The sequence below is a fragment of the Pelobates fuscus genome, chromosome 4 (assembly GCF_036172605.1).
Source record: "Pelobates fuscus isolate aPelFus1 chromosome 4, aPelFus1.pri, whole genome shotgun sequence".
Taxonomy (NCBI): domain Eukaryota; kingdom Metazoa; phylum Chordata; class Amphibia; order Anura; family Pelobatidae; genus Pelobates; species Pelobates fuscus.
This window is the reverse complement of record NC_086320.1, coordinates 244,623,129-244,647,942: the sequence shown is the minus strand read 5'-3', so window position 1 is coordinate 244,647,942 and position 24,814 is coordinate 244,623,129. Positions and strand designations below refer to the sequence as shown.

The 24,814-nt window shown below is 38.9% G+C and overlaps 1 protein-coding gene across 5 annotated transcripts in view; it reads right to left on the bottom strand.

Moving 5' to 3' along the window:
- HUS1 (HUS1 checkpoint clamp component) overlaps window positions 1-24,814 on the bottom strand; it is a 191,632-nt gene that overhangs the window by 78,267 nt on the left and 88,551 nt on the right. For 4 of the 5 annotated variants that reach the window (XM_063450626.1, XM_063450623.1, XM_063450624.1 and 1 more), the window contains exon 4: window positions 5,672-5,779. The exons of the other annotated variant lie outside the window; for it this stretch is intronic. In XM_063450626.1, coding sequence (XP_063306696.1) covers window positions 5,672-5,779 — 108 coding nt within the window. The remainder of the gene's footprint in view (window positions 1-5,671; window positions 5,780-24,814) is intronic. 5 annotated transcript variants of the gene reach the window in all.

Here is a 24,814-nt window from a genome sequence, read left to right as displayed (position 1 = left end):
TGTCAGTATGTCTGTGTGTGTATGACAGTCTGTGTATATGTATGTCAGTATGTGTATATGTATGTCAGTATGTGTGTGTGTGTGTGTATGTCTGTGTGTATGTATGTCTGTGTGTATGTATGTCAGTGTGTATGTATGTCAGTGTGTATGTATGTCAGTGTGTGTGTATGTCTGTGTGTATGTATGTATATATCTGTCAGTATGCATGTCTGTCTGTCAGTATGTCTGTCAGTATGTCTGTCAGTATGTCTGTCAGTATCTGTGTGTGTATGTATATATATATATATATATATATATATATGTGTGTGTGTGTATGTCTGTATGTATGTATATTATTATGTATGTATGTCTGTTTGTCAGTATGTATGTGTGTGTGTCAGTATGTGAGTATGTATGTACGTCAGTGTGTGTCTGTATATCAGTGTGTGTGTATCTGTATCTGTGTCTATATGAGTGTGTGTGTTAGTATGTGTGTATCTTTCTGTGTCTGTGTCCTTTTGTGTCTGTGTGTGTGTATTCCTGTGGGCGGGATTTGGAGGCGGTGCTTGGAGGCGGGCACACGGGGGCCCAGACCTTGAGCTGCGTTAGGGGCCCCACAATTTCTGATGGCAGCCCTGACCCCTGATATAAATAAACCACAAGAGTTCTGAAACAATGTCCTTCGGACAGACAATACCAAAATTAAGATGTTTGGCAATAAATGCACCACGTTTGGCAAAAACTAAACACAGCACATCGGCACAACAACTTATACCAACTATCAAGTAAGGTGGTAGAGGGGTGATGATTTGGTCTTGTTTTGCAGCCACAGAATGTAGAATCATTGAGTCGACAGAATGAGCTCCTCTGTATACCAAAGTGATCTAGTATCAAATGTGAGGCCATCTGTCTGACAGCTAAACCTTGGCTGAAATTGAGTCATGCAACAGGACAGTAATCCCAAGCACACCAGCAAATCTACGTCAGAATCAAGGTGTTGCAATGACCTAGTCAAAGACCAAATCTCAACCCTATTGGAATGCTGTGGTGTGACTTAAAAGGAACACTTCACTGCCCAAATACAAAATAAATAAAAATCACTGTTAAGTAGATATACCCCAAATGAAAACATGCATGCATTTAATTGTGTTTTTTTTTTAATTGGAGATATATCTAAAAACAGCTTTCAAAACCTGCAGTTCCCTTGTCTGCGGCCTTTGCTAGATCTCCCCTTGTTACCCCGTCCCCGTTTCTGTGGCTGTCCAATCACAGACTTCACAATGCAATGTACTTTTAAGTAAGGTGCTCTGGGCAATTTCTGCCTCTTGAGATCAGCTCAATTGAGCTAAAACAAAACAGGAAGTAACATTACCTGCTGTCTGCTTTAAAGCCAAGGGGCTGTAACCAGGTTACAATTCTATTGCGATTGTCAATTGTCAATTTCTATTGAAATCAGCACTTTTTGCAAAAGGGAAAAAAAAAAAAAGGAGGACACACTCTTCACACAAAGCTCTTCAGCAAGCTTAAAGGACCACTATAGGCACCCAGACCACATCAGCTCAATGAAGTGGCCTAAGTGCCAGGTCCCTCTAGTTTTAACCCTGCAGCTGAAAACATAGCAGTTTCAGAGAAACTGCTATGTTTCACTGAGGGTTAATCCAGCCTCTAGTAGCTGTCTCACTGACAGCCGCTAGAGGCGCTTCCGCGATTCTCACTGTGAAAATCACAGAGAGAAAACGCTGGACATCTAAAGGAAGCATTGAGTAATGCTTTACTATGGGCGGTTAGAATGCGCGTGCGGCTCTTGCCGCGCATGCGCAATCGAGGTTGACGTCGGCAGGAGGAGGAGAGTTCCCCAGGGCCGAGGGAGCCCGGCGCTGGAGAAAGGCAAGTGGCTGAAGGGGTTTTAAACCCTTTAGCCCAGCAGAAGTGGGACCCTGAGGGTGGAGGGGACCTAAAGACCCTATAGTGCGAGGAACATGAGTTTGTTTTCCTGTTGCCAAAACACCTCAACGATGTGAGAGACTGATCAAGTCATACAGAAAATGATTACTTCAAGTTATTGTTGTAAAGGTGTTTCTACAAGCTATTGAATTCACACATGGCTTCTCCATTTTTCTATTTTTGTTAAATGAATCATGACACAGTGTAGTAGGTCATGTGTTGTTCATCTGAGGTTGTATTTGACTAATTTTAAGACCTGCTAAGGAACAGAAGATTGTCATTATGTCCTGATACGTAGAACAATAGAATTCAAAGAGGGTTTACTTTATTTTTCCCATGGGGACAAAAAGTATATCAATAATTGGTTTGGATATATTATAAAGCACTAAATGCTGATATAGAGGAGGTACAGCAAATTTGGAAATCTGCGCATCTGGGTAACATGTTAATTGTTGGAGATTGGATAATTATCCTGAAATAAATTGGGTTAGAGAGACCTTTCTGAACCTGTTAAATGACACAATCATACTAATTAATATATATACACACACGGAAAGTGAGGGGGAGGAGCGATGACGTGACGACGCACGCCGATCACGTCCCGCGGATGGTGAGGGGGGTATAGCCGTGGCTGCATGGACTAAGAGATGAGGGACACCGCGAGCAAAGTAGACATGGCGGCTGAAAACTAACAGCAATAACAACGTGGAGGTGCAATCCTGCAGTTCACTAAGGACGGACGAAAAATATCCAGCAATAAAAAATGAGTCCGAATAAATATTAACATATGAAGAATCAAAATCCTTGAACAGCAGAACGCAAGTACAATTAATACAAGGGGATAAAGCTTCTTTTTTGGCCGATGCTATTTGTGTTTATATATAACCCCATATAAACGCTGATATTCAAATAGTTTCTGGCAAAATTACATCTATGCTAGTGGTATACTGACACATATTGTGACAAAAAAGGCTAAAAAAGCTAAATACTGATTATAATGAATGGCTAGAACATTGAAGATACCTTGTATCTGTACTTAAAGATAATCAAAGGAACAAAAGAAATAGACGAAATAAAAGGGGAAAAAAGGGATAAAAAGGAAGGAGAAATTAAATATATGAGATTACATAAAGTATATACAGGTGCATAAGGAGTCAAAGATTTAAGTGAGCATCTACACCTGACTTCACTAATTGTAAATCTCTATAACTGCTGGATGCTAAAATTCTTTTCTTGGGGGGGAAGAACTGTAGCACATAGAAAATAAAGTTTGAAATTCTTAGTTGAAAATAAGACAAGAAAATAGATAATATACACTGCAAGCAAGTTGTAAAATTGGAAAGAAAATTGGAAAGAAGATCTTAACTATCATAAAGATAAAGGCAAAAAGAAAAAAAAAGAGAGGGGAAGGGAAATATTCTCCTTTGTTTTGAAGTTGCCTAGAACTAATAAACAACCTAAAAAAAAAAAAAAAAATTAGATCCTGGACGGTGGACAAAGCTTATTAAAATAGCAGAGTAAGTAACAATGGCAACTAAAAAAGTGATCTTAAATTGGGTAATAAAAGAGAGAAAAAGACAGATCAGAAAACTGAGAAAAGAATGTCAAACTACTTTTCACCTCAAGATAAAGATAAAGAAAAAAGAAGAAGAAGCTCCCAGGAAACAGAAGTCTATAATGAAGATAAAATTCAAATGCTAACACAGAAGCATGGTGAAAAAGATTGTTTGGAAAGTTCCTTTAAAGAATCACAAATAATTGGAAAAGATTATCTAAACGAATGTCTGCAAGCCCAATTAGAAAATATAAAGAAAGAAATGCAAATAATGATGGAAGATTTTAAAAAAAGAAATATCTAAAATAACAGCAAAAGTAAACATATTGGAAGATAAGATAGAACATTCAACGATACAACAAGGGATACAGGAAGAAAAAATCCGGAATATGGAGAAGAAACTTATTGCATTAGAAGATAAAATAACTGATAGTGAAGACAGAGCGAGAAGAAAAAACATCAGAATAAGAGGAATCCCTGAGGAAGTAAATTCAGAAAGTTTGGATGACTATGTAAAGGACTTTTTTAAATTCCTGGGCATACAAGACGAAAATAGAATCTTTTGCACCAAAAGGATACATAGAATTCCTAATGCTAAAAATATTCCAGCTCATGTCCCGAGAGACGTTATTGCTGTCCTATATTCTTATAGATTTAAACAGCAAGTTATGACAGCAATGAGAACTAAGTCAATTCTGAACTCAAAGTATGATGCAATAAAAATATTCAATGATCTATCTAAAAACACGAGAATTAGCAGGCGGAATTTTTCACAATGTACCTCCAGATTAAGGAGTCAAGGAATTAATTACATCTGGACATTCCCAATTGGGCTAAGATTTTATTTTAGAGATAAAATGGAAATTTTGAAAGATGTTCAAACTATACAAAGATGGTTACAAGAGAATACTAAGGGAGGACAGCTTAAGGCTGATCTTTCCTCATGCTGACCACCTGTTAACATATGCCTAGATATATACTTGTCAATGCGGTTGGGGCAGGACGAGCCCTCTTGATATACTCTCACCACATCGCTAAACAGTTTCACGTGTACTTAATCAAACAGCTTTGGTCATATAATGCTAATATCTGCCATGTGACTCCACTTTGTCATTCCTCGATTAATCTTACCTAACATGACCATATGCCATACCAGCATGATCATTCTGATGTTATTCTAATGTCAAACTATACCCTTTATAAAAACAAAAAGTGCTGTTCATCTGACATGCAACGTATGCTGTTGGATAATCTCTTCTGAAGCCAATTGCAATGTCTCTGTAAACCTGTAAATTTTGCAAAGAACTACAAAAAAAAAGAATAAAAAAAAAAAAAAAAGAATGTTCATCAGCCCCTCCCCCCTGCAACTCATGTGACCAAGTATGAAACTGTAATGACAGTTGGAGTGGATTAAACTGTTTATAATTACAATCAAATTAGCCTCTTACAGTTTTCACTGATATTAATTAAAACTTAGAGATCACAAAGGTGAAAATGCCAACAATATGAAAAAAATGTGTTTATTCAGTAAACAGGAAGTTGAGGTGAATTGAGTGACCATATTTTTTTGGTTAGAATTACTGAAGTGTAACAATTTCTGTCGCTTAACAGTACTAAATGCTGACATGTACCATCCATGCACAAAAAAAAAAATATATATATATATACACGCACAATCTTACTTGTATTCAAGCCTCAAGCTGCTGCCTCTGTCTGTGAACTGCCTCTGTCTGCTGACATCAGAAGTCGTGGTCTGAGCCAATCACAATGCTTCCCCATAGGATTGGCGGAGCTGGTCAGATATGGGGCAGAGCCAGCACAAGTCAAACACAGCCCTGGCCAATCAGCATCTCCTCATAGAGATTTATTGAATCAATGCATCTCTATGAGGAAAGTTCAGTGTCTGCATGCAGAGGGTGGAGACACTAAATGGCAGTGCTGCTTACTCTGCAACACTACCCAAGGAAGTAGCTTTAGCAACCATCCGAGGAGTGGTCAGTGGAGTTATCATTAGGATGTAATGCATTTTCTCTGAAAAGACAGTGTTTACAGCAAAAGCCTAAAAGGAATGATTCTACACATCAGAACAAATGCAATAAGCTGTTGTTGTTCTGGTGACTATAGTGTCCCTTTAATGCATATATTAATTCTAACACAGAAAAAAAAAAAAAAAAAGAAAGAAGAACAACTTACATCAAAGTTAGGAATGCTGGGTTCTGAAAAGTCATTCCACAGTCTTCTTGGAATAACACTAACAGGTAGGTCATGTGTAACAATACGGTTAGTGCTTGACATGGAAGGCTACCAAGATAAAACTGCAGATAGTCAAATCATTTTTGCAATAGACATTTTTACACATGTATAATCAGTCATATCAATAATATCTTACAATTCACATAATGTGTGGATTTACATACATCTAAATAACTCACAATGTTACTATACAGGTAAACATGTTCTGTTGTCCAACATGCAATATCAACTTCAACCAATAACCTCAATTTTCAAAGACCAGTGTGTGCCATTAAACTTTCTGTTCCTGTTTGACCCTCAACACGTAGTCTTGTCTCGTGATTGGATGGGAACTGCTATAATCACACTGGGGATTGCTATACTTTGTATACTCCCCTGGGTCCTAATCACTTAGCTCTTTTAAGAGCGGTTCCGGTTAAGCTCTCCTGGAGGAGAGGTCCCTCCCACACGGTTCTGGATGTCAGAGGTTGATCCAGGGTGGAAGGAAGATGGCGAGATTCCAGTTAAGCTACGGTGGTTGTGGTGTCCGGTGCGGTGCTTATGGTCCTCGGCATCAGCTAGGAAGCATCCATTAAAGGGACTCTCCAGTGCCAGGAAAACAATCCGTTTTCCTGGCACTGCAGGTCCCCTCTCCCTCTCACCTCCCATCCCCGGTTGCTGAAGGGGTGAAAACCCCTTCAGTGACTTACCAGAGGCAGCGACGAGGTGCCTCGTCGCTGCTTTTTCCTCCGCCCACGCTCCTCCTCTTCATCACGTCAGCCGGCGGGGGAGACCTAATGCACATGCACGCGCATTAGACCTCCCCATAGGAAATCATTGAAAATGCTTTTCGATGCTTTCCTATTAGGTCCTAACATAGCGTGAGGACGTCCAGTGACGCTATAGCACTGTGCCCTCTAGTGGCTGTCTAGTTTACATTGCAGCTCTAAGTCTGCCATCTGTGGCTAACAGCCAATAGAGGTATTTCAGAATCTAAAAGTTTTGGTCCGTTATCTGACGCTGACGTCCTCCAGAGTCAGATTTTCCCCATAGGAAAGCATTGTATAAGGCTTTCCTCTGATCTGGAACATAATCGCAGCACTGGAGAGCCAGCCATCGCTGACCTCCAGTCTCACGCACTCCCGCTCCCCAAGCCCAGGCTCCTGTCCTCCTCTCACTGCCCACAACCGGGTTTCTGTTTTCGTTGCTCTGTTTACATATCTCTCAAACGGTCTCACTCAGCCTTTTCGCCACATAGCATTCTCAGTTCGGCGTCTTCCTTATCCTGCTCCACCTCCTCCCGCCTGTCAGCATGACGACCTTACGTCATGACATTGTGCCCTCCTGCAACATGATAGGTTCTATAGACACTTCCCTCAAGTAGGGTTTCTGACCTGAATGGAATCTTACTAAAAGGTAAACTGCTTGATCTTTTGCCTGTTCTCAGTGTTTTAAACTCCTGGTTTTGTTTAATGAACTTAACTAAGATTTATCATAGTCAAAAGGGTAATCTAGATGTGGAGCCCTTGATATCCTCTACATCTCAAGTATGTGCCCCATGGATGACAAAAATGATTATCTTAGATAGTGGGAACCTGCTGGCTTTTTTTTTTTTAATATTCTCTTTATTAAATTGTTTTCTTTATATGACATTTACAAATAACATACAATTCAACAATTCAGTTCATTTGAATTAGATTATGACTATAAGTTAAACATATATCAGACATATAAGCAGTGGTGTATCCTGGTTTTGTGCTGCCCTAGGCAGGACAAAACTCAGGCGCCCCCCCTCCCCCCGCGCCACCCCCACCCAACCTTTCCCCCCGCCCCGCATTCTAAATACACACACACACACACACTCGCTAACAGAAACACACACACACTAACAGACACACTCACACTCACTAACAGACAAACACACTCACTCACTAGCAGACACAAACTAACATACACACACACTCACAGGCAAACACACACTCACAGGCAAACACACACTAACAGACACAAACACACTAACAGACACAAACACACTAACAGACACAAACACACTAACAGACACACACACTAACAGACACAGACACACACACACACAGACACACACACTAACAGACACAGACACACACTCACCCACCCACATTAACCCTTTTTAAAAAAAAAATATTTTTAACACATTTTTTTTAAATTTTTTTTAACACGTTTTTTTTTACATTTATTTCGAACACTTTTTTTTTTAAATTAATATTTAACACATTTTTTTTTTTTTTCAATTTAACCCCCCCCGCCTCCTTACCTTTGGGAATGCTGGGGAGGGGGGGTGTCTCTTCCTCCCTGGTGGTCCAGTGGCTGCTGGGCGATCGGGCGGCACTGCCTGGCGGGCGGGCGGCTGGCCGGCGAGGGAGCACTTCCCCTGAGCTGTCTGCTCAGCTCCCTCGCCGGCCTCAGAGTGAGGCTGGGAGCCGGAATATGACGTCATATTCCGGCTCCGCCTCCCAGCCTCACTCTGCGGCTGGCGAGGGAGCTAAGCAGACAGCTCAGGGGAAGTGCTCCCTCGCCGGCCGCCCGCCCGCCCGCCAGGCAGTGCCGCCCGATCGCCCAGCAGCCCGCCGGCATGTCTGTTAGCCGCAAGGCTAACAAGACATTTGCCTTGAGCATTTGGGGGTGGCTTTTTTTGCCGCCCCCTGGAAAATGCCGCCCAAGGCAAATGCCTTGTTTGCCTCGCGGCTAATACGCCCCTGCATATAAGTACAAACATTTATCAAACAACATATATAGCATTAAGTGTGTCTCACAGTGGATCGGCGCATGGGCGTCCACAGGAATTTTTTTTGTATTCTTGACACTATAGTGTTCCTTTAAGCAAATTAAAGGAACATCATGGTTTCCATAACAACTTCATCTAAATGAAAATGCTATGATGCCAGGAGGCCCTGGGCACTCTCTTTCCTTTAAGGGGTTAAACAACTCTCAAAGGTTTCCTCCTGCTCCAGATCTCCAGGTTGCTCAGTGGTTTTTAGCTTCTGAAACAGAGTGTCAGAAAGTGCAGATTCACTTCAGGCATTGGTGCCGCTGATTGGCTAGAGTGGTCAGCTGATGCTCTAAGCCAATCGCTAGTTCCCAGTTCATAAAAATGTTTTACTTTTTTATGAATGGGGATCTAGGGATTGGTTTAGAGTGCCAGCTAACCAATCTGCTACACTCTGTGCTTCCTGACACTCAGTAAATGAAAGTGAACACATTAACACTGATATGGTTTTTTTACCTGGGGAGATGAGAAGGTCCAAAGTTTTCCTGCCAGGCTCAGGGACCAAAGTCTTGTGATGGGGTGTCCAGAATTAAGCGGAGGGATCACATCACTTGTCCTTCCTGCTACAATCTTCTTCTCTTCTCCTTCATTTGACAAAGTCAAAGTTTATTATGACACTGTCTTCTCTTCTCCTTGGCTCCTTCACCTTTCTGCTACTTTTGCTTCCTTCTGCTCCTTATGATCCTTCCTGCTCATTTCTGAGCCTTTCTGCTCCTTCTCCCACTTTACCCTTGTGCTCCTTCTGCCCCTTCCAGCTCCTTGCTGACTCTTTATGCGCCTTCTCATACTTTACCTTTGTGCTCCTTCTGTCCATTTCTGCCCGTTCCTGCTCCATGTTGCTCCTTCTCCTACATTATCTTTGTGCTCCTTTGGATTGCTCCTTTACCTTTGTGCTCCTTGCTGCCCCTTTCTGCTTATTTCTGTTCCCTTCTTCTCCTACTTTACCTATGTGCTCCTTCTGCATCTTCCAGCTCAATACTGACCCTGTGTGCTCCTTGATGTCCCTTCTTGCTAATTTCTGTTTCTTTTTGCTCCTTGCTGCCCCTTCTCCTACTTTACCATTGTGCTCCTACTAATTATTTCTGCTTCTTTACCTAGCTGACACTTTCTGTCCCTTTGTGCTCCTTAAGGGGACACTATAGTCACCAGAACAACTTACAGCTTAATGTAGTTGTTCTGGTGAGTATAATCATTGCCTTCATGCAAACACTTCAAAGAAAAGAGTGTTTACATTGCCCCTAGGGAAACCTCCAAGTGGCCACTCCTCAGTGTTCCTATAGTGTTCCTTTAATGTCCCTTCCTTCTCCTTTCTGATCAGTAGGCTGCCCCAATCCCTCACTTACCCGATCTGTAGGCTGCTCCCCCATGCCTCACTTACCTGATCTGTAGGCTGCCCCCCCAACCCTCGCTTACCTGATCTGTAGGCTGCCCCCCCAACCCTCGCTTACCTGATCTGTAGGCTGCCCCCCCAACCCTCGCTTACCTGATCTGTAGGCTGCCCCCCCAACCCTCGCTTACCTGATCTGTAGGCTGACCCCCCCCAACCCTCACTTACCTGATCTGTAGGCTGCCCCCCCCATCCCTCGCTTACCTAATCTGTAGGCTGCCCCCCCAACCCTCGCTTACCTGATCTGTAGGCTGCCCCCAACCCTCATTTACCTGATCTGTAGGCTGTCCCCCCAACCCTCGCTTACCTGATCTGTAGGCTGCCCCCCCAACCCTCGCTTACCTGATCTGTAGGCTGCCCCCTATCCCTCACTTACCTGATCTGTAGCCTGCACCCCCATGACTCACTTACCTGATCTGAAGGCTGTGCCCCCTCCCCCCATCCCTCACTTACCTGATCTATAAGCTGCCCCCCATCCCTCACTTACCTAATCTGTAGGCTGCCCCCCATCCCTCACTTACCTGATCTGCAGGTTTCCTCTGCAGTCTGGGAGTTGCTGGCTGCAGGTGCTGCTTCCCTGTGGTTTCAGTCAGGAGAGAGAAGCAAGGACACGATGTAGCTTCCTATCCCTGGCTCTCTCCATACACAGCGCCTACTGGTCGGCGCCGGTACTGCAGTGTATTATCACTCTCAAAAGAAAAATACTGGCACAAGCTGAAAGATCCAGGCTGGAGGGTGGGGCGGGTTCTAATGGCTTTTATCCTTTACTCTATCTAAACTATATCAATTTCTTGTACAGGGGGCTCCAGTGATAATTTCTTAAACAGGTCTTTCATCTCTACATTGTCTTTTTCATTAATATTTGAGTGTTTATTAATTGCCAACTCCATTCATGATTGAAATAACCAATTTATTATATTTTTCCATTTTGGGATGTTTTTAGTTTTCCAGTTTCTGGTCATTAGACTTGTAAAAGCTACAAAACAACGCACAATGACATTTCTTTCATTCCCTTTGAACTTAGGCCATCTCAAATGCAATAAGGCTACCTCCAGCACAACTCTAAGACTATATTCTATCATTTTATATATAAGAACAAAAATCTTTTCCATTGCTTCTTTATTTCAGTACAGCTCCACCAGATATGTATGTATGAACCTCTACTATTTTCACACCTCCAGCAGAAATCACTTAGCAAAGTAAACATTCTAGCTATCCTTGAAGGTACCAGATACTACTTGTTGATAAGTTTATATTGAGTCTCCTGCAAGCTTATACTATGGATTATACTTATACTAAGCTTTCCTTGTCTCTAGTAATGATTTATACCATTCTATATATGTAATTTGAATATTTAATTTGTTTTCCCATTTTACTAAAGCATTAATTTAATCCTCATTTTTATTCATTTTTATCATACTCCATGCTTTGGAGAGAACATTATAAACGTTATTTTGGTCAAACATGCACCATAAATCCTCATTTATTCCTGTTTTACTAAACCTTAAATGTTGCATCAATGTATACTTTACACCTAGGTAGTTAAAAAAGCTCAGATGAAGTGAGATTAAAAACTCTATTGTTAAATCTAAAAATTGATTTTTTTTTAGTATTTTCTATTAGGTGGTCTATAGTTGTAATATCTTTTCCAGTTTGATAAGGCAACATTTTCCAAATTGCCTCCAATGGCATGAAGCTAAAAATCTTTCCCTTAATATCTAGAATTTTACAGAATCCCAAATCTCAAGTCTTAAAATACCATTTTCAATATTATGTAGGGGTGTAGGATAACTATTCCATATTATTTGAAATACATTAGATTAATTCAGACTATTAATTTCCATCACAAACAAGTTTTTGTTAAGTTCAGTCTCCAGCTGAATATTATATACTATACTTGCAAAATAGCTATACTTAATATTAGGGACATTTAGACAACCTCTCTTTTTTTCTAGAAAGTAATGGAAGATTCAATCTTGGTTGTTTCCCCTTCCAAATATATTGATTAAAACTCCTTTGAATCATCTTCAACCAACTATCTTGAATTTTGAGAGGGAACATTTGGAATAAATATAGCCATTTTGGTTATGGATGTGTGATATTCGCTCTGCCTATCCACGATACTAACACATTTTTACAGTCTTCAGGGTATGATTTGTGGCTTTTAATAATTTCTAAAAAAAAATTGCCATCTTCACTCCTAGATAGTTTATTACCTTTTTAGACCATACAAAGCCATATTTGGTTTTAATTGCATTTTTTATCTCTGTTGTTACATTACAGCCCATAATAATTGATTTCTCTATGTTAACCTTAAAATTAGAAACTTCAGAATATTCAGTAAACTCTACCATTAAATGTTCCAATGACTTAATGGGATCTGTTAATGTGATCAATGTATCATCTGCATATAGGTTTATTTTTTATTCTAGTGATTGTAATGCAACTCCTTTCATATTTGTATTTTCCCTAATCCTACATGCAAATAGTTCTAAATAAATTATATAGAGCAATGGGGAAAGTGGACACCCTTGACGTGTTTCATTCAATAGTGGGAACCATTCAGAACACATGTTTTGTCCGACAACTCTGGCTGATGGTGATTTATAAAGGGCCATTATAGCCGTAGGCATCCACCCATCTATGCCTACTCTTTTTAAAGTCATACTCAAATATTCCCAGCCGACTTGTCAAAGGCCTTCTCTGCATCCACGACAGGGTCAGCATGTGAAGGCGAGTTCTACTTTCTAGATTCAAAATATTCAAAATTAGCTGTTCTATTTGGAATAAACCCAACCTGATCAGGATGTATAATATTGTCTATGACCTTCTTAAGTCTGTGTGCCAGTATTGATGCATAACACTACAGGTCATTATTCAAAAGTGAGATGGGCCTATTATGTTCCATTTTAGTAGGACACTTGTCCTGCTTCAATATTGGTATTACATTGGCTCTTATTAATTCCTATGGAAATGTTCCTGTTTGTGTTGCTTCATTAAACATTCCTACCAAATGAGGGAAAAAAATTCACCACATTTCTTATAAAAAAGACCAGTATATCCATCTGGTACCGGAGTTTATGGCCTTTCCAATCTATGTGTTGCCCTAGCTAATTTCACTTCTGTTATGTTCTTATTTAAATTTTTTGTTTGAGTTTTGGAAGCGTACTAGCCTGAAGATATTTTTCTATTAATTCTTTATCTCCATTTTTTTAAGTTATATAATGAGCTATAAAAGGATTTAAAAGCTTGTGCTATTAAAGTTGGATTTTATATTGGTCTATTATATTCTATAATTTTTGAAATTCGATGATTAGCCTTTTTATTTTTTTTAGTCTATTTGAAAGGAGTCTGTTCGCCTTATTATTATTATTGTTATATGAGCTCATTTTTAATTTAAACATATTAATCACAATGTTTTCTCGAAGTATTAGATTTATTTTTCCTTGTATTTTAATTAGATCAGATAATTTATCATAAGAGAGATTCATTTTCTTTTCTTTACAGATACCATAAAATGTAATCTACAGTTCAGAGAGTTTTTTTTTTATCATTTCCGCTTTCAATTGAATAAAATAGCCCCTTATTACTGATTTAAACGTGCACCCAATTATTGGTCCATGATGTATCCTCCGGTTTATTAGTTTCAAATAAATGTTTAATCCATTTAGCCACCATTTCTTTGCTTTTCACATTTTTTTTTTTTAACAGAAAATCATATAATTTCCCGGTCGGTCTTTTGCCTTTTCCATATTCATTCTTCAATTCCAGATATACTATATTATGATCCGACCATGAATTATCCTTAATCCAGGTTTTGCTAATTTGTCCGAATACAGAATTGTCCCCTAGGAACAGATCTATCGTAGAGTAGGAAAGGTGAACACGAGAAAGATGGGTATATTCAGTTTCTGTTGGATGAGTTATTCTCCATAGGTCAAAATGATCATATTTACTAGTCGTTCTATTTAAATTTGTTGCTTGTTTAATTGCTCTTGGATCTAGTATTGTATTTGATAGAATTTGTTTTTATCTTCATAAGCATCCATTACACAATTAAAATCTCCACCTATGATACAAAGACCCATCTGAATCTCTTCTATTTCTTCCAAAATTTTCTGTAAGATGCATACGGGTGCAGAGTTTGGAAGGTATATATTAGTTAACGTATGTATCACCTCATTAATCCTACAGGTTAGTATTAGATATCGTCCCAGGGGATCTGAATATTGATAAATAATCTCATCTTTTAAATATCGTGAGAATAGTATTACAACCCCATTTTGTTTTTTTATCTTGATTTGAAGCACTAAATAATAATAAAGGAAAATGTGTACCTCCTATATACAGACATAATACAGACATATTTTTTTGTCTGTTTCCAGTGGGTTTCTGTCAATACGCTCTTTTATCAAAAAGTTTTGAACTATGGATCTTTTTTTGTGGTGAGTTTACATTGATCGTTGCTAATCTAACCATTCTTTAATAAGGAACCCCGCCGATCCACCGTGACCCTCCATGCGACAATACAAAGACATAATTCAACAAAACCAACATGTATTTCCACCTCTCCATAGAGATGGAAGTGGGGGGAAAAAACAGTCCATAAGGAAAAAGGATCTCTGCATCCGTTGCTGGTTCCATCCAAACAAAATTTAAATAACCCAATTTCGTTATACCGGCATTTATAGTAACGTTCAGAAGGAGGTAGGGGAAGCATTCTTACTGCACAAAATTTGAGACCTATTTAACATGTTTGTCTCTACCAATTTCATCTAAGTCTAGTTTTAAACTCTTAATTACATTCATTTAACCCAGATTAACTTTAAGCATAGAAAAAAAAGTAATAATTCAAATAATTAAATGCTTAAATGCCTACAAAACAGGAGAGAAAGGGTGCTCAAGGGTCTCAAACTAAAGCAAGCTATGAGACCCCCAGCATCCCCTGGATAAAAGTATAGCCTACTGGAAAAATGAGAATACGTATATATAAATGCAAAATGCTTAAATGCCCCCTGCAACCATCCTCCCCCACCTTCCCAGATGTACTTACTCAAAGTGGGATGGAGAGGACATTCCAAAAATAGGCAAACATTCCTCATTTATCAATAGCAAATCAGTACAGTATAGTACAATAACAATGTTACTTTACTTATTCATTTTAATACGTTGCCACTTGTATCGGATCAACTGGCAACTGGCACCCCGACTGGGTACCTGCGTTGAAAGATGCTCCTAGCGCTTCCAGAGGACTCCAAGCACTCCACCAGACACCATAAGCACCGCAGGCTGAAGCAGGAACAAGCTCTTACAAGAGCTCAGTCATTATAGCAAGGGAATATGCCTAGCATAGCAATCCCTTGTAGCAGATTCCCCCAATAAGAGACAGGACTCAAGTTGAGGGTAAAAATAGAACTCTCTGGCTGCTAGCTTGCAGCCCTTTTTATTAGGTGCTCCCATGAAGGGGAGGGACACACACAGTAACGTACATTAACCAATCACACAATAGTTACATCCCACACATAGCCCTCCCCTCTACCTGTAAACTAATTATCTGTACACACAGGAAAATACAATTATCATAGGTAGGGAAAATACAGTTTTTACACAACATTCATAACTCCCAAAATATACATCACATTCGCATAAAAATACATATACACAATCAATCCATTCAGGGGAATAACATATAAAAAATTGGCATGAATCAGACCAGGGGTTCAAAAGTTAGTAAAAGTATCTTTTGTTCCCCCTGGCTCAAACAGTAAAAGTAAAACATCCCCACAATGCATCCTGGCTTCCTCCCTTCTGCCCTGGAGATAATTGGAGAAGGAATCTAATTATCTCCAAAGACAGAGCCAAACTCCATTACCCACATGGCAGACAAAAAGACAGTAAAAGACATAAAATTACATACTGATACATTTAGTACATAAAACACACATTTCTACATATCCCCAGATAGCTTTGATCTGACTGCACATTATTAGATGAATGGCACTCAGATCACACGAATAAGCCTTTCTGCAGGGAAAATAAACAGTTTAACCTGCAGGGCCATAGTCCAAAGGCAAGAGGCGGGCAAGCAGCCCCCTCCAAGGACACGTGGCGAGGTCGCTTTGGTCACACCACTCTTATATGATTATTAATATTTTCCCTCTCTTCCTTTCCCTTTTCTCTTCCTCTCTACCATCTAAAGTGTTTATGTGCTTTATCAAGCATATATCATTGATCGTTCATTACAGTGACTTTTTTTATATTTAGAATTTATTTGAATTTTTTTTAAACTTTTCACATTATTAACAGTTTGAAATTACAGATACATCTATTCGATAGTAAAATATTTTGTACAAAGTTATAGCCATCTTATGTTTTTCGTGTATCGATTAAAACATATCTATTACATTCATACTGACACAGGGAGAGCAGATCTGAGTTTTTATTATCTTAATGGACATAGGAGGAAAATTCCCAAAGTGACCAAATCCTTGAGTATGAGTTAACTGATTAGATAATAGATAGTAACCCTTCTCCGTTCTAAACTGATAGTTGATTTGATTCTTTATCTCGTACAACTCTGGTTTTCCTCGTGGTTTCCAATTCCTAGCTATGCTAATTTTAAAGTCTATCAATAATTGAATCAAAAGATTAAGACGTGGATTGTTCCACTATGGTACGTCCATATGAAGGAGGAGCTGGGGGATCAAATTCAACGGTCGGGCAAAAATCTTCTCCAATAGTATAGTACAAATTAATTTGAGATTGTCTAGTTCTCTACATTGCCACCAAATGTGGTAATGGGTTCCTCTGCTGTTACCACATCTCCAACATTGATCGAGTGTATGAAGTTGATTTTATTTAATTTGGTTGAAACAAAATACCACCTATATAATATTTTAAAATGTAATTCTATCACGTTTTTACAGTGTATATTTTTCTTCACTAGCGTTATACTTTGTTTCCATTATTGATTCCTAAAGGTCTTGTTTATATCAGACTCCCATTTAATAAGTGGGGTTTCTTTAGTGAAAGTTTCCAAACACCGTATAAATTCTATAGATCGTGATCCCCTCTTCAAGGGCTTGTGAGTATCTAAAAATTGAGTAGTTGTGTTTTGTTTGGTTTTTTTTGAAGGTAAAGAATATATTGTTTGTAACTGTTGAAATGGTGATATTTTCCCATTTATTACCATGCCTGATAATTTATTTATCCCACAGCTCCTCCACTTCTCGAAGTTAATGTCGGAGATATAAACCTCCAAAAGTTCAAGCGAGGAAGACATTGCTATAGCATTTAATTGGTTACATTTTCTCCTTATATTAATAGCCGTTATCAACATATTTTTTTACAATTGGGTTTGAAGTGATCTTATCCAAGTATTTTCTAGTGTTTAACCAGTAACAATCATAAAGGTTGACTGACTTAGAATCCTGAATATCCATTTCCTTCCATACATTTAAGTTGTTTGAGCCATCCCATACTAAAATATGTGCCGCCATACAGGCTTCATGTAAATCATGGACGTCAGAAAAGGACAGTCCACCATTTTTGCTCATTTTCTTTAAAGTTTTTTATTAAAATCCTGGGTTTTTTAATTGGCCCATATTAATTCAGAAATGGAGGTTTGGAATTTATGTAGCATTTCCGTATTTACTCTCAGTGGTATAGTTCTGTATAGGTATGTTCATTTTGGTACCATATATGTTCTTGCTGTCGCTATTCCCCAACCAAGATAATTCCACTTTACTCCATATCTTGAATTGTCTTTTCATTTGTTTTAGAAGTAGTGAGTAATTGCACTCCACCATTTCTAAGATGTTATAAGTAATCTTCACTACCACGTAGTTGATAGCTGCTTTTTCCCCATTTGAATTTACAGTGCCTTGCAAAAGTATTCACCCCCCTTGACTTTTTACCTATTTGTTACATTACAGCCTTAAGTTCAATGTTTTATTAATCTGAATTTTCTGTGATGGATCAGAACACAATAGTCTAAGTTGGTGAAGTGAAATGAGAAAAATATATACATAAAACTATTTTTTAGAAATAGAAAACAGACAATTGGCATGTGCGTATGTATTTACCCCCTTTGTTACGAAGCCCATAAAAAGCTCTGGTGCAACCAATTACCTTCAGGAGTCACATAGCTAGTGAAATGATGTCCACCTGTGTGCAATCTAACTGTTACATGATCTGTCATTACATATACACACCTTTTTTGAAAGGCCCCAGAGGCTGCAACAACTAAGCAAGAGGCACCACTTACCAAACACTGCCATGAAGACCAAGGAACTCTCCAAACAAGTAAGGGACATGGTTGTTGAGAAGTACAAGTCAGGGTTAGGTTAGAAAAAAATATCCAAATCTTTGATGATCCCCAGGAGCATCACGAAATCTTTCATAACCAAATGGAAAGAACATGGCACAACAGCAAAACTGCCAAGAGAAGGCCGCCCACCAAAACTCACGGACCGGGCAAGGAGGGCTATAATCAGAGAGGCAGCACAGAGACCTAAGGTAACCCTGGAGGAGCTGCAGAGTTCCACAGCAGAGACTGGAGTATCTGTACATAGGATGAAAATAAGCCGTACGCTCCATAGAGTTGGGCTTTAAGGCAGAGTGACCAGAAGAAAGCCATTAATTTCAGCAAAAATGGGTTTGCGAAAAGGCATATGGGAGACTCCCAAAATGTATGGAGGAAGGTGCTCTGGTCTGATGAGACTAAAATTTATCTTTTCGTCCATCAAAGAAAATGCTATGTCTGGCACAAACCTAACACATCACAGCACCCAAAGAACACCATCCCCATAGTGAAACATGGTGGTGGCAGTATCATGCTGTGGGGATGTTTTTCAGCAGCCGGGACTGGGAAACTGGTCAGAGTTGAGGGAAAGATGGATGGTAATACAAAAAACAAGGGGAAGGAAGATAGTACAATAATTTTACTCCTGAGCGGGGGTTAACCCCTAGTGCAACAAAATGCACTATAAAACTAAACAATAAGGAAGGGAGACAGGAGAAGGATAAATGATAGAGTGTCCTGCAGAGTGGTAGTTGCCTCGTTATAGAGGGGTGACCTTAGGATAGGTTAGGCTCGGGGAGATCACAAAAGAGGAAAGATAATTAAAACTTCACTTTTAATGTAAATAGTTAAAAGAGTGGTATACAAACAAATTTTAGTTTTATAATTTTAGTATTATATGGAGCACCCCTGGCCATATACCCCGACGAACCGACCCGGACGAACCCCGACTTATCTCAGTGTATTAAATACTGTATTACCTGCTTTAATCTATTTGCAAGTATCTTGGAATACATTTTAACATCAAGGTTTATTAAAGAAATTGGTCTATAGTTAGAAGTTATAGTTAAATCCTTGCCTTCTTTTGGAATTGGGAGAATAAAGGCTTGTAAGGCTTCTTCAGGTAATTTTTGCATTGTTGGAAAAATAGAAAAAACTCAAAAGCAAGGGAGCTACTATGGGTTGAAGTTTTTGAAAGAAAATGGCAGTATATCCATATGGACCTGGTGCCTTATTTAGTTTAAGATTTTTGTTCTTGTAACTTCTGTTACCTCTTCTATTGAGATTGGCTGATTTAATACTTCTAGGTCTTCCTCACTAATCTTCGGTAATTTCAACTTCTGAAGAAAGGAAATAATTTAATGGCTTGAAATGTTTTTGTTTTTTTGTTTTTTTTAATTGTATAGATTGTAGTAATCTCTAAATGCCTTTGAGGAGATAAAAATGTCTCGTCTTTTACTATAATTATTTTGATAATTTCAGTTTTCCATCTGAATTTTTTTTGTTAAAGATTTACCTATTCTGTTATTATTGTAATACCAATTCTGTTTTAGTCTTAAAATATTTCTGTTAATATTTTCAAATAATTTATCATTAATCTGTTGTCTTATTTCATTAAGTATTTTATCGTCCACATTGTTTCTAGGTTTATTCTCTAAATTCGACAATTTTACATGAAGCTGTTGAAGGTTATCAGTGTTTTTTTTTTTTTTTTTTTATGAGCTGCTCTTTTAATACATAGGTCTCTCATTATACATTTGAACATTGTCCAAAGTGTTAAGTCTGTTACCTCTCCACTGTCATGAATTTCAATAGCTTTTTGTGCCTCCTTATAGAATACTTCAAAATGTGTTTTTTATTGTTTTAATTTAATCGCCATTTGGATCTAAATTTATATTCAATCATATTTATCTCCATAATTAAAGGAGCATGGTCTGATCATGTTATTGGGTCAATATTGATCATTTTTATTAGAGGCAATGACTGATTTCTAGTCAAAAATAGATCAATTTGGGAGTATGATTGGTGGGGGCTCGAATAGAGGCTACAATCCCTTTTTGATGGATTAAAAACCCTCCAACAATCATATAACTCATTTTGCCATAGAAAACTCTGGAGTTTAGTAAAATTAGTGTCTAAGGATACAGTATTTTCCTTGTGTTATTCTTGTCCAATTTAGGATCAACTATACTATTAAAATCTCCTCCCATTATCAAGGAGCCCACAACAAACTTATAAGGGTATATGTTATATTGTTAATATTTACTACAACGATCTGGTAATGCCCATTTGGATCATTATCTTGGTATAATAATTCGACTTTAAGTTTACAAGAAATTGTTTTTTGAAACCCCTCTTTTTTTCTCTTGATTTTTTAACTTCGCTGAGATAATCATTGGAAATCTAGTAAATTTCTACAACTTTTTAGGATCCTCAATCCAGTGTGTCTCCTGGATAAAGACCACATCAATATTCTGCTCTTGCATTAAATTATACAAACATCCCCTTTTGTATGTAGAATTCAGGCCCTTTGTATTGATGGCAAGAAATCTCAAAGACATATGTATAGTTTGATTATACCATTTCCGACCCCCTTGTATTACTTTCCAATATTTTCCCTGTGTCCATTCACACTTTGTTTCGTCTTGGACTCCCAGACAATTAGTCTGAGGAGACCCAGATAAAACACCATTCATTCGACAAATAAAACAAATCAGAAAAAGAGGTCTATCCATCCTGCCTGTTTTTCCTGCCCTTTTTGTATGCTGTTCTATTTATTCCCTCTTATTTTGTTTACCAAACAAACTGACGAACAGCCGGACCACCCACAAGTGGAGTGCGCAGCCTTTTAACCTCCCAGAAGCTGTGGTTAACCGCAGCTTAATAGACGAACTGCTGATTTGTCATCGACCGCATGGAACCGTTTTCGGTCACTCTTTCACACGAACACCTCTGGGACTTCCAAACTTCCATCCCTTAATTTCTGCTCATACGAACGCAGTACATTAAAAACTCATGAACTAGACCGACCCTGATAGCTAAAAGCCATGGAACTTATTCTAGACAGATGTATGCCGAACAGTCGGTGAAAACTCTTTAACTCCATGGCGATTCAACTGTGTTCATAGGATCTGAGCGCTTTTTGGATATATGGGGTTCAGTTATGTGAAAGAGGAGTTATGTATTTTAATGTGTTTTGTTACATTTATAACTTGGAAATATTTTCTGTACCTGGAGATAATTAAGTTTACTATGGCCACTTAACCCAATTATCTCCAGGATAGAGAGAATACATTTTACTGTACTATGTTGATTGGTTACTGTAAATTGTGCCCCAGTCCTCCACAAGGTCCATGTAGGAGTAACCCTTGCTGGAGGACCTGTATAAAAGGCCAAGCTATGGCCATCATCAAACAGATCATTTTACCCCTTCATGAAGTCTTGGCTCATGTTTGGGGGATTGGGAGCTATAATTTCACTACACCTTCTCCTACACTTGGATTTTGGGAGATTCTGCACGGATATACTCAGCTAGAGTATAGGGAATCCGTTACAGTTCCTATTAATCTTTACTACTAATAGTGCTTGTAACGGAACTCCCCGTACTCCAATCGAGTGCCTTCCGTTGATGGACGCTTCCTAGCCTGCACCGAGGACCACAAGCACCGCACTGGACACCACAACCACCGCAGGCTCCACAACCGCTGTAGAGTCTCGCCGTCTTCTGTCCACCCTGGATCGGCCTCTGTCCTCCAGGAGCGTGTGGGGAAGACCTCTCCTCCAGGAGAGCGTATCAGGAAGGAGCTCTTAAAAGAGCTAAGTGATAAAAGCTCAAGGGAGTATGCAGAGCATAGCAATCCCCAGTGTGATTATAGCAGTTCCCTCCAATAACGAGACGAGGCTAAATTTTGAAGGGTAAAGAAGAACTGACTCCAATGAGCGTTTATTCCAGTTTATATGCAAGTTTCCCAGCAAGGTTACCACCCACGTGGACCTTGTGGGGCACTGGAACTGTAAATTTAACAGCCAATAAAATAAAGGCACATGGATAAGCACACCCACTTTTTACAATGAGAATCCTCCCTTCTGCTTAGGAGATAATTTAGTTAACTACTGTATCAACTCAATTATCTCCAAGCTAAAAAACATACTTGTATGCCATTTTTGTAAGTTTGTGAGTTTACATGTGATATCAATAAAACTTATATTTTTATAACTAGTATAATTTTGGGACAAACATATCCAAAATTCACTTGAACCGGTTAAGTGGTTCAGGAGATAGGTGGAAGTCATATTTTGACAGAGAAGGGAACATAGCAGCCAGTTCCAACTGGTTTGGCAGTGTCCCTGGGACAACGCCCTGCTGGAGAACAATGGGACAGGGGGAGGGGGAAGAGGCACACCTTCCCAATGATTCAAAGGGGCAGAAAAAGTGTCCCAAAAGTTTCAATATGTCCATACACTGTTTTTAAAGGGCCAGCACTAGTCCAAATAAAAATCCATGAGACCAAGTAATGGTTTTAAAGGGCCATAGTCATGAGGCAAGCAAGCAGGCTTCTCCATAAGCCAGGGAGCAGAGCAGTTTTTCACATAGAAAGCCAGTGGCAAATGGCAGTTTGTCACAGTGCTTCCTAAGAATCTTTTAAAAATTATAACTATTGAACTTCTCTTTATTTTCCACTCAGATACTGAAGAGACAGAAGAGAGAGAGAAAAAAAACACATATGTATGTCTTTCTTACTTTATTAATAACTTCATATTGTTTAGTGTCTCTTTATTATAAATGTTATTTCTATTTTTGTTTTGTACTATTCTACTGTATTAGTGCTTTTCAAATTATCTCTCTAATTAATACCTCTGTGTATTAGTGCAGAAACCTTTATTTACATCTTGTCCACCCTATGGTGTATAATATTTGTAAATGCCAATTCTCTTTCTTTCCTTCGTTCCTTCTCCCCTCCCCATTCCCGCTTTTTTATAATCTATTGCGTTAATATTGGAAATCGTCTTAAGTGATTTCTTCCTTAAATTTGTAAGTCGTGTTTATATCCCTTATCCGCATAATTTCTCTTAAATATATCTTCCTTGTGTATTTTTGTGCAATGAGAAGAAACAAATAAAATAAAAAATAATTATTTTTATTATGTGCTCCTGATCTCTCAATCTTCCTACTAATTTACTAATAAAGATCTTACTTGACTAGAACAGTGTATTCTGAATTATATAAATACAAATTAAATAACATAACATGTTACTTTCTACTCTTCCTTACACTCAACTGCTAACCACTCAAAAGGTGTTTGACCCAGAATTTGGATGGTGACAAATGTTGATAGGAATTTCCTTTAAAAAAAAAAAATAATAATTTGTCATTGGTGATTTCTTCAGAAATCGCGCTTATTCTTATATATTTTTTTCTTCGTGCTCTATCTTCCATATCGTTTTTTAGCTCAAGCTTTTTAATTCTGTTTTCTAGAATCTAGTTCTTGGTTTGTAGGAGCTTGTAAATTTCTTGAAGATTTGTAATAGATTCTGCCTTTATAGATATGCTTTGGAGAACATGAGAGAGTTCCTCTTTAAATGTATCCATGAGGTATTTCATGTCTTGTTTTTTTTTTTGTTTTGTTTTTTTGAATTCTTTATTTTTGTTGTGCATAGTAGATTACAACATTGCTTGTATAGCCACAACAGCTCTAACAAGCGCGGTGTTCGTATAGTGGTAAACATATTTGTGGCATAAGAGTAACTTGCACCTTTTTTGGGTTAAGTAGACGTTTCATATAACACATAGTAGTTGCTAGGCATTGCACATTTTCTAGTAGTTAGTTGCAAGATAAGGTTACATGCAGGCAGTATATTTAGTTTAGCTAGGTACATGCTTAGGTACGAGAGATATAACATCACCCCTTAGGCCCCTATAGCCATATATGGATGCAGTTAGTAAGGTATGAGAGATACAGCATCACCCTTTAGACCCCTATAGCTACACATTGATGCAGTTAGCACAATAAGACAAATAATATTTCGACATAGTTATACTGGGGAAAGTAAAGACTGGTTAGTTATATTTAAAAAGTTCCCTCGTGTCTGGTAAAGTCCTGCTCTCTGTGGATTCAGCTTTTCCACGTTGTTGTTCGGTGGTCTGCCTGTGTTGCGGCTGCTGTGGGCTGGTTAACAGGTGCTGCATGGGGTGATGTGCGGCATCTGGCTCGCTGGATCTGGACCCCGGTGTGTCTAAAAGGTGATGTGGTGCGGAGTGGGGGCTGATGTGCCCTGCCGGTCAGGTAAATGCAGGCTTGGCGCGTTGTGTCCCTTTTCCCGCCGCTGGTTGCTGTTCCATCTCCTTACCGGAGCCGAGAGCTTGAAGAGAGTCACCTGAGGTAAGTGTCCCGATAGGGTGCCAGAATGCGGGCATACGGCTGGATCTTATGGGTGTCTGATCCTTTGGAGCTGTGGAACCACGTTGGTTGCGGTGTTTGTGGGGCAAGCATCTCCCACTCAGGTCTTGAGGTGAGGCGCGTGGTCTCCGCCATTTTAAGGTCTGCCTCTGGTAGTGCTGCTAGGCCTTAGTCGTAGCGGTCAGGGCTTCAGGGTTAGGACCGGGATCAC